This window comes from Cavia porcellus, unplaced genomic scaffold (genome assembly GCF_034190915.1).
Source record: "Cavia porcellus strain 051 isolate PalLab524CR breed Dunkin Hartley unplaced genomic scaffold, mCavPor4.1 scaffold_2, whole genome shotgun sequence".
NCBI classification, from domain to species: domain Eukaryota; kingdom Metazoa; phylum Chordata; class Mammalia; order Rodentia; family Caviidae; genus Cavia; species Cavia porcellus.
Genome location: NW_026947485.1, coordinates 76,049,345 through 76,062,689, shown reverse-complemented (window position 1 = coordinate 76,062,689; position 13,345 = coordinate 76,049,345). Strand labels below are relative to the sequence as shown.

Sequence of the window (13,345 nt, the reverse complement as noted above, 5' to 3'; positions counted from 1 at the left end):
AAAATGTAACTAAAAACTGCCTGAACAGCCTTGGGCTGGAGAAGGGAAAACATAGAAATCAACACCTTTTAAATAAAAGAGTTTAACCAATCCACACTTTGCCCCCTGTCTCCCCATTACTGTTAGAGGGAAACATGGCTTCCTCCAGTTTTCTTTCTACATTGAAATTCCTAGGTAATGTGAAGGCAAGAGTATGCCCTTCTTGCGGCTCCCCTTTTAATGGCCACTTTCATTTTCTAAGAAACGTGTGCCATGCTTTTCTCCTTAAAATTCCTGCACTAAAAGACTGCACCATACTGCACTCTGCAAAACGTGCTGATGGCGCCAATTATAAGCCCCCAGTTGAAAGCTCCAGCCCCCACCATTCGGGCAGATTTATGCGGACTCTTGCCGACGTTATTACAAGTCAGAGTTTATTGGGAAATTGTTACATTATGCGGAGTGTCTAACAAATTGCTTATGCTGCTATAATTGGATTACAACAGCCGCTTGCTCCCACCGGTAAGATTAGGCAAGTAGGACTCCTGCCGATCTCTGAGCGTTAGCAGTAATTTTATTTGCCTTGCCTCTCTCTTTCCTAACAACATGCCTCTCTCCCTGCCAGCTGTCTGCTGAAAAGGCACAGGCTTGTTCCTTGGCCCTAACAATGCAATTACAGCCCCGCAGATCGCACTGTTTGTGCATTAAGTACAGAGCCAAAACGAGGCGAATTGATCGTTTGACTTTTGGAGAAGCCATGTGATTTCTCTGTGCGGGTGATCTGACATGCATCAGCAGGCAATACTGCAGTCAATTCTTGATGAACTTTCTTCTTTTGCCCTCTTTTCCTCTAACCTTTCTTTCCGCACTGAGGAAGATACTGACTGGGCTCATCTCACGCTAATCTAGATCAATCGGCAAAGACAACTCATTCTTATTAGCTCCCTGGCTGGATAGAAATGTGAATAGGTTCTAGCATATTGAAGTGCCTCACTCAGATAGATAAACAGTTCCCAACAACTGAACCTCAGTTGCTATCTAAAAAAAGGTTCATAAAGAGTTCACTGAGAAGGAGGAAGTTTATAGAAACATCGCAGTTCAAAGCACTATGGAAAGTTTTAGGTTTTGTCAAATAGAACAACACTTGGAATGGCTCCACTAAAAGCTCTGCCTATATTCAAGAGCTATCAAAAGTCAGCACTTGAGACTGTGTCCTGCCTTTCTGCACAGATCTGCTCTTTTGGAAGATGCTCATGGCCAATGTGTAATCGATAGAGCTGGGCTTCAGGCTTAATACAGCCAGTCCAATTCCCACTTGTGGCAGTTTTCAAAATGTTTACTGACAGCTTTCAGGATCTCATTTCTTTTACTTGTATGTTTAACAATCTGTGCTGGGAGCATGGCAAATGTGGTAAGCTATTACTTTAATTCTAGGTCATACTTCATGAAGATTCTGGGCTGGGGTCTGGGTTTTTTAGGAGGTGGTGGTGGTGCTGGGAATCAAATGTGGACCTTTCACATGCTAGGCAAGTGCTCTGCTATTAAGCCCTTCAAAACAAAACAAAAATCAAAGCTCTCTACTGTACTGAAAATGGCTTGAAATTTTACCAGTTTTAACCCAGACCAAGAACCCTATTTGTGCTTTCCTTACCAATGGCACACACTTCTTAGGGCTCCTGAAGCTGGTTATACAAGTGAGCAGTCACTTTGCTGGCCCATGTTGGTGCCCCTGTCTGTACTATTAAAAACCATGCACTTCTGGAAGTGAATGTATTTCTACATCCTTAATATGCCAAACACACTCTCTTTTCTTTAAGGGAATCTATGCTTCTTTTAATTCAAGGTCACCTTGCAGTCACTTAATTGTGTGTTTCTCAAAATCTTTGTAATCCAATTAACAATTCATTTGAACATTTAAAGATGAAAGAAAATTTTTATTTTTAAACTTCATTCCTGCTTTCCTGAAACATCAATAAGCGTAATATTTGTAACATGTAACATTCTAGAGCTTTCTGAAGCACACTGGCCTCAATGATATGGTTAAATCTTACAATGTTCCTCACAAAGATAATGCATGGACCTGACAGAGGTGCCTGTGTGAAGAGCAGACCATCTGACATGCTACTTGTGCAATGGTGTATTAATGAAGCCTGTTAACATGTAGTTTAAAACTCAAAAGAAACTCTGAACAGCTGAAATGCCTTATAAATAGCACAGACCCAGAGGAAGTGCAAACGTCTGCATTGTGAATTGTAGATCTTAATTACCGACAATGGCTGGTACAGCAAGTAGCACAGAAAAAAAAGTATAACAGTTGCACTGTTCATGGTTGGCAATAATTCTTCAGGAAAATATTTACTATCAATCAGTTATGAGAAAAGGGACTCTGTGCTCGTAAAACAGCACGTTGCTTCTCATACCAGGACCATTTTGCTTGAGCATAATCTGAATTTAAACAGCTTGTTTCCTGCGGATACAATTTTGGAAATAAATAAAACAAGTCTTCTATCAAAATCTGGAGTAAGTGGAAGTAACATCACATTTTTCTGTCTCAGTCAGTTTCAAGCAGATTATTAGTCCCAAGTAAAAAACAGTAACAACAAACAAAAACCAGAATATCTACACATGTCTAATGAGGAGGTTTACTTTCCACACATAAAGAGGCATAAGAGGCATAACTTCTATCCAGCCCAGAAATCAAGGTAGATATACTCAAACAATTTGACTCTAGCTGTGTGTATTTGTGGATGCATGTGTGGCTATGCATATGGGTAAACTATAGAAGAGCTTAAAACTAAAATTTCAGCAGTACTTCAAAGAGTCAATAAAAAAGAGAACATAAAAAATTAATTCTGTTCTTCAGTTTTCCAGTTACTTCCTTTATAAAAAAAATTACAAAGGTTGACAATTAGGTACAAGGAGATTATGGATTTTAAAGACCACACTGATAGTCAATAACGACTGTCCATTTAAGGCTATAATAAATGCAGGGCTCATCATGTTCCAAACACAGATCTCATAAACTACAGGACTATAATAAGGGGAAAGCTTTTTTTTGGGGGGGAGGGGGACATTTCATTGCTTGTAAATATTGCCTAGATTAAGTTATACTGATATAATGATTCCCCCTTGTTTTTATTTCTACAAAATAGGCCTCTTTCTTCAAGTTAAAGATTGAGATTACTGTCAACCTAGAGTAGATATGGTTTGTCTTACATTTTATTTTATACACACACACACACACATTTGGGGGAGGTAACTAGGGATCAAACTCAAGACCTCGTGCTTGCCAGGTAGGTGCTTATGCCACTGAGCTAAATCTCTGGTGTATTTTCTTGTATTTTAAAGAGGACTAGTAAGACTAGTATTTCTGGCAACAGAGAGCTACATAACACATACAGAAAGGATCTCAAGACAAGTTTTCTGCATTTAAGGAATAGTATTAACATTCTCTTTACAACTTATATAAACAAAACTCAATAATAAGGTTTTGGACTAATAAGTATCTCCATACAACAAAAATCATTGTTGTCAGAATTCTGTTGCTTTGAACTACAGGATAAAATAGTTAACATATTACAGTTGTTCTCATGTGGAGATGGTTGGACATTCAGGGTACAATGGAGTATAGTCTGAATCAACAAAAGACATTTGTACCAAGTTTTAAAAAAAGTCATTGCAGTCGTATCAATGTAGCAAATGAAATTATTCGGTTAAGGGTTAAAGGTAAAGTATGAGAAACAAGGACAAGTTTGCAGACCTACAACAATAATGGCAAGAGGCCAGGGATTTAGCTCAGCAGTGCAAGCGCTCACCTGGCAAGCATAAGGTTGTGAGTTCGATCCCTGGTACCAAAAAGAAAGAAAGAAAAAAAAAAAAAAAAAAAAAGGCAAGTCATTTCTTTCAAAGATTAAGTAACAAATGAGGCCAAGAGAAACAGGACAAAATCACAAGACACATGTAACACATGTAAATAAAAAAAGGGAAATATTTTTCCTACTCCCACACTACTGGTATCTCTTGGGAAGCTGTTGCAATAAATAACTTTTTGACTACATATTTTGATTTGCCATTCATCAACTGATTACTGGTTCAAATCTAAAAGCAACAAACCAAAAGACAGGATATGGGGCCAATAAGAAACCAGAAGCTAGATGGATTCCAGCAGTAAATTATAGAAATCACTATTAGAATACTTAAAAGGAAAACAAAAGGAAGTAGCTATCTGACAGTTAAAATAAGCAAGAATGTGATGAAAGGGTGATCATTTGGGAGCAAATAAACAGACTGATGAGAAGCAATAAGCAAACTTACTTCATTACCCCAGTGCATGGAAAATACCATTCACTGTGCATTTCTATGTGTCTGGGAAGAGAGGACAGGAAAAGAACCCAAATGGACTCCACAACACACTCACTCACACTGACAAGACTATGTAGCTCAGAGCCCATGGCTTGTGGAGTATGGGAACGAAAGGCACAGGGCTTGCTTGCCCAGCTTTCAACAAAACTCACTCAAGTTGTCACCCTGTTCTTAGATTGGTGTGCACGCTAAGACTGTGCCTTTTTAGCCTTTTCTTTCTTTCTTTTTTTGGTCTTTTTCCTTTTTATCGGTACTGGGGATTGAACTCACGACTGCCTCTTGCAAGGCAGGCGCTTATGCCGCTGAGCTAAATCCCCAGCCCTTTTTTAGCCTTTTCACCACTTAGATGAAAGGGACAGCAGTATGGCCAAAAAAGGTCGTAACTGCACCCATGTATTCATACACAAATGCTGTACTATAAAACAGGGCTGAAGGAAGGGTTTGCGAATGAAAAAGGAATAAAGATGTATATGTACATGTACCAACTTCCCATGATGAATGTAATCATAATGTATGCAAACGTACCAATGAACAATTTTTTTAAAAAAAAAAAACAAGGTCAATTAGCACTAGACTAGTTTTGACTAAATGATTGAAAAAACAAAAAATAATTTTGCTGCAAAAATTCTGCAGCAAATTGTTAAGATCTGAATTTAGCACACTGATGGATTCTACCTTTTATAATAGTAAATTCTAGTATTTCGTATGAAGATCATCCCAATGGTTATATTTCTCATGTTTTCAGTGAATAAAATCATTTTTCTTAAAGTGAAAATAAAAAATACTGCTATTCCTATGGTTTGCACATTTGAATTCCCCTAAAGCCAGAGCTTTCGTAAATAGCATTAGTGGGCACCCTTAGCTAGTTCCTGCCATTAAGTGAGGGTGCAACAAGAAGCTCTGTCTAGATACCAAATCTATTAGCACCTTAGCTTTGGACTTCTCAGCCCCTAAAACTATAAAATTACTATTGCTTATACGAGATAAAATTACTGTTGCTTATCAGACATCTGGTTTGTGGTAGTCTTGTTACAGCAATCTGAAAAGTGAGGACAGCTATCCTCCAATTTTGCAAAGACGAAGGCTACGTGATACCAGTCCTATCTCTATTGTTATAACAAACTGTAAGTAACTGAAAGCCTGTGAGTGAGACAGCAGATTAAAACAAAGTTGAGACAGTTCTAACAGTGACAAATCCCGAAACGGTAGTCAAGTTTTATTTTTGCAGATAAGTAAAGTAGGAGTCTAGAAGTCAAGCCCATGCTGACTATCACTCCTGTGGTAATCAAATGGCAGATACTTGAAGTCAAAGTTCTTCAGCAGAGATACTTGGAAATCTGAGTCAGAGTTGACTGAAAAAGCTCCAGATATCTGATACTTAAAATTATTTGTGTACTAGTCTACAGACATGGCACACACATTTCTACACGAAAGATGTGGCCATACACATGACTAAACATACTTGTGCTCTCAGCTAGAGATCACCTAAAAAAATATTTCTACATTAGCTACTTAATAACTACTACTGCCATAATAGTTGCATTTTAGAATATTTCACAACTGTGCAATGCTATCCTCTATACTTTTCTATTGATTCTCTGTAATTACATTTAAAAACCATGAAGGAACCTAAGAAAATTCCAGCGTACAATATGCTCTGGAAAAAACACTAACTGTATTCTTTTCTGTAATTTAGCAGCAATACTGAGTTAGATGCCTACAGACATCGCATTGTTCTGATGTGGTACAATATATACTGGTGAATAGTATTACTTACTTTGGCCACACAGTTTTCAGTCTTCATAGCAGTACTTGCTAAACATACTGTTTCTTGGTTTAAGCAGAGTCTGGCACAGCTGTTGTATGTCTATAAAGAGAATTTTCACAAAAATTCAGAGTTTTGAGATATTGAAAAAGTGTCATATGCAACTGTCAAATCAGCTCTATTTCTCAGAGTCAATACACAAATATTTGTAAATTCCACATTTACAAGACATAAAAGACAAGATAGAAAGGACAAAGCAAGCCAAGCATGGTGACACATACCCATAATCCCAGCACTCAGAAGTTGAGGCAGGAGGATTGCAGCGAGTTCAAGGGCAACCTGGGCTACATAGTGAGTTGAAGGCCAGCCTGAACTGCATGGAACTCTGTGTCCAAAAAAAGGAGAAGGAGAGGAGGAAGAAGAAGGTATTCCTAAAAGATGTTTTTAAGGTCTGAGTAAGTATTGGTAAATGTTCTTTAAAATTTGGCTCTCAATTTTGGCTTATATCCTTTTGCCTGTGGATACAAAAGCAAAGGGTGTGTTATTTTGAGATGGGTTCTAGTAAGTCATTGTGTTGCCCAGTCTGGCCTAGAACTTGTGACCCTCCTGTCTCAGCCTTCCACAGTACTAGGGTTAAACTTTTACAGGTGGTATAATCATGACTCTCAAACTTTAGTTTGCCTCAGAATCATCTGGAGGACTGCTAAAATGCAAATTGCTTGGTTCCCTTCTAGAGCTTCTGAGGATTTGCTTTCTTTTTTTGTTTTAATCTGAGCTTGAAGCCAGGGCCTCCTGCATGTTAGGTAAGTACTCCATCACTGAGCAACATCATTAGTGCATTTTTTATTTTGCGATAAGATGTTGCTTAAATTATCCACACTGGTCTTAAACTTGCATGTGTCTTGGCCTCAAAGAGAAGCCAGGATTACAGACATGTGCCACTACACCTACTTAATCTGTTTGCTTGTTTGTTTTCTGAGGCAGAGTCTCAACTCTGCAGTTCTGGCTGGCCTTGACTTCACTTTGTAGCCCAGGTTGGTTTCAGAATTTGCAACTTGCAGTGATCCTCCTGCTTCCGCCTCCCAAGTGCTGGTATTGCAGGGATGCACCACCACACCTGGCTTAATCTGTATTTTCAAAAGGTTTCCAGTTGATGTTAGTACAGCTTATAAAGGGCACAATGTTCCAGAAAAATACTTGTTTTGGAATTAAGAAGAAGTCTTAATCCATAGAACAATCTCATAACCAATGTTTTCTTCTTTTGTGGGGGGCATTTTTTCATAATCAATAGTTATAAAGAATCCATTTAAGTTGGGCACAGTGGTGCACAACTATAATTGCAGCACTGGGGTGGCTATGGCAGAAGACTGCTAAGAGTTCAAAGCCAGCCTGGGCTACATGGTGAGACCCTGTCATTCACTCACTCTCTCACAGACAAACAAACAAATAAGCAAACAAACAGCAAGGAAAAAATCCTTTTAAAAATTGTAAGATAGTTTTAGATTTACAGAACGGTTGCAAAACTACACACTGTTTTATCCAGCTTCCACTTACATTAATATTTTAAAGAACTATTGGGCAGGGGATTTAGCTCAGCAGCATAAGCGTCTGCCTGGCAAGTGCGAGGTCATGAGTTCCAATCCCCAGTACTGCAGAGAGCCAGGCATGGTGGCTCACACCTGTAACCCCAGCACTCGGGAGGCTGAGGTGTGAGGATTGTTGCGAGTTCGAGACCAGCCTGGGCTACAAAGTGAGCTCAAGGCCAGCCTGAACTGCATAGCGAGACCCCGACTCAAAAAAAAACATTTATCAAAACTAAGACATTAATGTGGTAAAATATGAAGAGCTGACCTTACTCAGGTTTTACCAGTAGTCTCTCTAAAGGCCTTTTTCTGTTCAGGAACTAATTCTCCTTACTCTTATCTTTGTCTCCTTATTCTCCTTCAGGCTTTTTTGGGACAACTCCTCAGCCCTCTCTAGCTTTGAAGACTGACCCTTTGGAAAAGCACTGATGAGCTCATCAAGAGGATCCCCTCCATCTGACTCCTCACCATCAGACAGCGGTGATGACTGAGCTTACACACAGAGGTGACACCCTTCTCAGTGCAATAAGGCAGCAGGGGACGCACTGCTCCTCTCTGCTGCAGGCAGCCCTGATAGCCTGGCTAAGTAAGACCCTGTCTACCATGAATCTCCACTGGAAACTTTTCTCTAGGAATTGCTAAGTGTAAATACACCAGGGGAAAAACTTTGTTCTCCTACTAACGTTTGTTAACTCTGGTATCCACTGGTAGATCCTGTCCATGATCATTTTTACTACGGTGTTCTAATGGTGAAGCTTTAAAATTTATCTTTCTATATTTATTAATTGGAACTCTTCTGGAAGAAGCACTGTGATGTTTCCCCTACCTATTTACTCACTTGTTTATTTATTTATAACAGTAAGAACATACTGTACAGAGTTTTTTGGCCAACTACCATTCTTTGGAAAGAAAACAGGTAAATTATTTTTAAATAAAAAATTATTGGCAGTATATAATCACTATTAATATTATTAAATTAAATTTCCTTCTATATGAGTTAAACCTGCATGCCTGTAATCCCAACACTTGGGGGCTGAGACAAGAGAATCACTAATTCAAGGACAGCCAGGGCTACATAGCAAAACTGTTTCCAAATAAAAAGAACTAGACATGTGAAAAAGTACATAAATATGATCCATGGTAAAGGAACTGCCTTGCAAGCAGGCAGTCATGAGTTCGATCCCTGGTACCGATAAAAATGAAAAACACAAAAAATATAAAATAAAATAAAATAAAATTCACTGGATAAGTCCGAAAAACCAGTTGGGAAAAGGCCAATGAGCTGAAGACAAACACTGAAATCATATAAACTGAAGAACAAGCAAAAAGGAAGCAGAAAAAAAAAAAAACTGTATGTGGGACAATTTCCAGTGATATAACAAATGTGTAATTGCAGCCTGAGATAAAAACAGGGGTACCAGAAAAGGTTTTAAATGCCTGCTGTGCCTACCTATAATTCCACCTACAAGAGAAGCTGAGGCAAGAAAAACTGCAGTTCAAGCCCAGCCTGGGCAACTTAGCAAGATCCTGCCTCAAAATTTCAAAAGCACTTGGGGACATAGCTCAGTGGTAGAGCCACTCAGACACCAGCAAATGTGAAGCCCCTGTGTTTAGCTCTAGCACAAACAAACAAAACAAACACAAAACCAAACACCTCATCAAGCTAGGAATAAAAGGTATTTTCCTTAATCAAGGACATTGGGAAAACTTCAAATATCATAGTAGATTGGGAAAGACCTAATATTGTTTTGCTGAATGTGGAAACAAGGTGAGATGTTTTCCTATCACTTTAGTTAAAACACATTAGAGATCAAACCCCTCCCCCCAAAAAAAGCAAGAAAAAGAAACAAAAGGCAAATAAGTTAGACAAAAAGTTAAGCCATTATTCATGTGACAGAAAATGTGATCAATACTCAAAAATCAACTGTTTCTATATTATAGCAACAATCAGAGAATGAATAAAATTTGTAACAGCACTGAAAAACATTAAATATTTAGAAATAAATTTTGAAGCTACATGTAAGAAATGTATACTGAAAACGAAAATATATTGCTGAGAGTCTGAAAAGCTTAAGTGGCAACCACAGTTACCAGCTAGAAGATTCAAATTGTTAAGATGTTTGCTTTTAATAGAAACTGTTAAGTTGATTCTAAAATCTATTTTAAAATGCAAAGTAAGCTGGGGATACAGCTCAGCAGCACAGCACCTGCCCAGCAAGCATGAGATTGTGAGTTTGAGCCTCAGTATTCTCCCAACAAATAGCAAAGTATCTACACTAATCAAAACATTAAAAACAAAACATTCTACTTGATTTCAAGACTTGATGTAAAGGTTCACTAATCAAGAGTATGAAAAAAGAGAGCCTAATTTTTGGTCCTAACTCTAGGGACTGAAGTAGCAGTGGCTCAGCACCTCAGATACAGCTGCCCCACTGCTCTATGCCCAGCAGCAGCATCTCTTACAAGAGATTCAGAAACTGACCGCACTTACAGCTAACGGATATTTGACAACCATTCCCATGTAATTCAGTGGGGGAAAGGAAAAGTACATGGACACTGAAATACATGAACAAAAGTAGGAAGTAAGCTGGGCGTGGTTACGCACGCCTATAACCCCAGCACTCAGGAGGCTGAGGCAGGAGAATCATGGGGAGTTCGAGACCAATTTGGCCTACAAAATGAAGTCAAGACCAGCCTGAACTGCATAGTGAGACTGTCTCAAAAAGACAAAAAAAAAAAAAAAAAAAAAGTAGGGTGCCATTAATGAACCCAAACACTGCTATGTAGTGCATGGAAGACTTCAAGATGGATCAGACACTTAAACATAAAAGCTAAAACTTATAAAGCGTCTATAGGAAAACTTACAAGAATATATTCATAGTCATGGGGTAAACAGAGAAAAAAGTCATAGACCAGACTTCATCCAAACAATTAGAAATTTCTTAATACATGCCATAAATAGGGAGGCCAAAGACTGTGAGAAAATATTCAAAACACAACCTTTGACAAAAAAACTAGCATTCAGGATTCAAAAGCTGAGTTCTAGAACTCACCAATAAAAGGCAAACAGTGCAATTTTTAAAAATGGCTAAAAGCGGGGCTGGGGATTTAGCTCAGCAGCAAAAGCACCTGTCTTGCAAGCAGGCAGTTGTGAGTTCGATCCCCGGTACCAATTAAAAAAAAAAAAATGGCTAAAAGCTAGCTGGTGTTAAGTGCCTTCAATCAGATCTCAAGTTCAAGTCCAGCCTAGGAAATTTAGAAATTTAGCAATTTGAGGTTGAAGATATAACTTAGTGCAAAGGCCCTGGATTTAATCTCTATTACTATGGGGGGGGGGGGCGCCTGTGCTACTTCACAAAAGTAGCTGAATAACCAGTAAGTACAATATTCATAGTAATTTCATTTATAAATACAGAAACAGCTCAAGTACCTACTAAAAGAACAAAAGAGTACAGCACATTTACTGAACTAAATAAAATAAGAACTACTAATATATACAGAAACAGATGAATCTCATGAATGTTACACTGAGTAAAAGACCCCAAAATATGATTCTCTTACATAAAACTCCACAAAAGACAAAATTATAGTGCCAGTAAGCCAAACATGAAACTTTCAACAAAATATAAAAAGTGTATGTAGTTATAATTTTAGAGGGAAGTACTAATAGATGCTTTGTTCAATTAATAAAAACATCATGCTATGTCTCAGGGGAAAAGACACTTCTCAGAGCTTGGTGGTAGAGCACAGGCTTAGTATACGTGAGGACCTGGGTTTAAGTCTCGTGTGCACATACACGTATACTTCACAAGTTATGGAAGTTGAAAAACTATTTTCCTTCGGAATTATGCTCTCCCCCCTTATAAATGAGCATAACATTTTTAGGGGAACATTAGGCCTGATGGAGTATGCAGAGTAGAAAATGCCTAGTGAGACAGCTCTTATTTTTTCAACATTTATCTATAAAATGGGTATATGACTTTTCTTATATGCCAAGTAAGTAGTAAAGATCATCAGATTAAAACTGGTCCTAGTCCTTTGATCACTCTGGAATACAAAGACCAAAACATTCAACATTTTGCTACTGTAAAGCTCCTTCCTGTCAGAACTCAAATCAGTGAATAGAAAAGCTTCAGGCAAGACAGACTCAGTCTCTGTGCAACATCTGAAAAAGGCAGCTTCGCTCCAGAATCAGAGGCAGAGAAAGTTTGGCGTTGGGACTTGAATACGTTTTTATATTGCATATAAAGCAGATAAGCATAAACCAGGAAGATGTCTTGCTGAAAACTACCTTCTTTGTGAAAGTAGGCTGTAATTCTGAACAAGTTTTCAATTTTCACACTGCTGCTGGGGTAAAACATTTTACAGAGTTTAATTTTTTACAATGGATTCAGTGACACAGGATTATCTAACAAAGTAATGGCTAATCAATAGAAGGTTTAGTTGTCAGGTGAAACATATAACACACTAAAACGGATTGATTGCCAGGCTTCTCCTTATTTACTAGGAGGTATATATTTAAAATGACACAAACTTGTTACCAGGGTGCATTCTTTTAACCTTGCAAAAAACCGCTTAAAGAAATCTGTTCAACAGCCCTATAGCAAAACAAGGTATAGTATAATGAAAATGGCCAGTCATTGAGGGTGGGGTGGAAAGAACAGGAGCCTTCAGACATACAGCAACATCATAATCATGGTTCTAAGCAAGAATATGGAACAGAAAAGGCAAACTACAAAGCCACATCTAAGGAAACTGGACCTGAGCTTTAAAAAGTCACCCCGATGCTTATGGAGTCTTATTCAAGAGACACAAAGCTGTATCCCACCTCACTCCTTGGTTGTTCTTGGGGAAGATTTTTTTTTAGGACTTATGCAGCTGAGCACACTTTCCTCTTTCTTTTCCTTTTTTCCTCTTTTTTAAAAAATGGTACATCCATATTAAGCGCTGAACGCAAAATGAATTGGGCCCATATGGACTCAGCATATAAGCCATTTCCTTTATAATTTATTTACAGTATTTCGACTCTCCATATGAAAATACACTTTTTATGGTCATTGCAACCCAGGAGTTCAATAATATTTTTTCTACTAAGTCAGTGATTACACAATTTATCAAAGAATGATTATACTGAAATAAAAATAAAACAAAGCAACCCCCTCTACAATCTTCTTTTCTCAAAATAATTTTAAGGAAGCTGGTTTTTAAACTGCTGCTTTTTGAAGAAAGGTTTTGTAGCTAGACACAAATTGCCAAAAATGGGGTTTTTAAAAAATGTTATTAGACTCTGAAGGATTCAGCAGAAGTGGGAAGTTATATAAACAAATCACTTCTTCAGATTCAGCAAGATCACTTTTGTCTTACTTAAGAGATCCACATTAATTACCTTTAGGGTCTTTTACATGGACTATTTAAAATATGTACAATTTATTTATTTATTTCAAATGAGGTGCTTCTTCCAAAGTATTAAATAATGTCTACAAATGCAAAAGCATTTTTATAAGTAGGTAATTAAAACAGACTAAAATTAAGTCAAGCTGCAAAACATTACCCAGAATGCATTATGATTTTTTTAATAAGCATCTCAGGCAATTTTTTTCCACCCAAAGCCCAAAGCCCTTCTAGAGAAAGAAAAGAGATAGGAAGTTTCATAGTG

General features: G+C 37.9%; 1 protein-coding gene across 12 annotated transcripts in view; it reads right to left on the bottom strand.

Moving 5' to 3' along the window:
• The window catches only part of Btrc (beta-transducin repeat containing E3 ubiquitin protein ligase), a 180,123-nt gene that overhangs the window by 56,031 nt on the left and 110,747 nt on the right, over window positions 1-13,345 (bottom strand). For 7 of the 12 annotated variants that reach the window (XM_063244246.1, XM_063244250.1, XM_063244259.1 and 4 more), the window contains one exon: window positions 6,119-6,208. The exons of the other annotated variants lie outside the window; for them this stretch is intronic. In XM_063244246.1, the coding sequence (XP_063100316.1) occupies window positions 6,119-6,208 (90 nt within the window). The remainder of the gene's footprint in view (window positions 1-6,118; window positions 6,209-13,345) is intronic. 12 annotated transcript variants of the gene reach the window in all.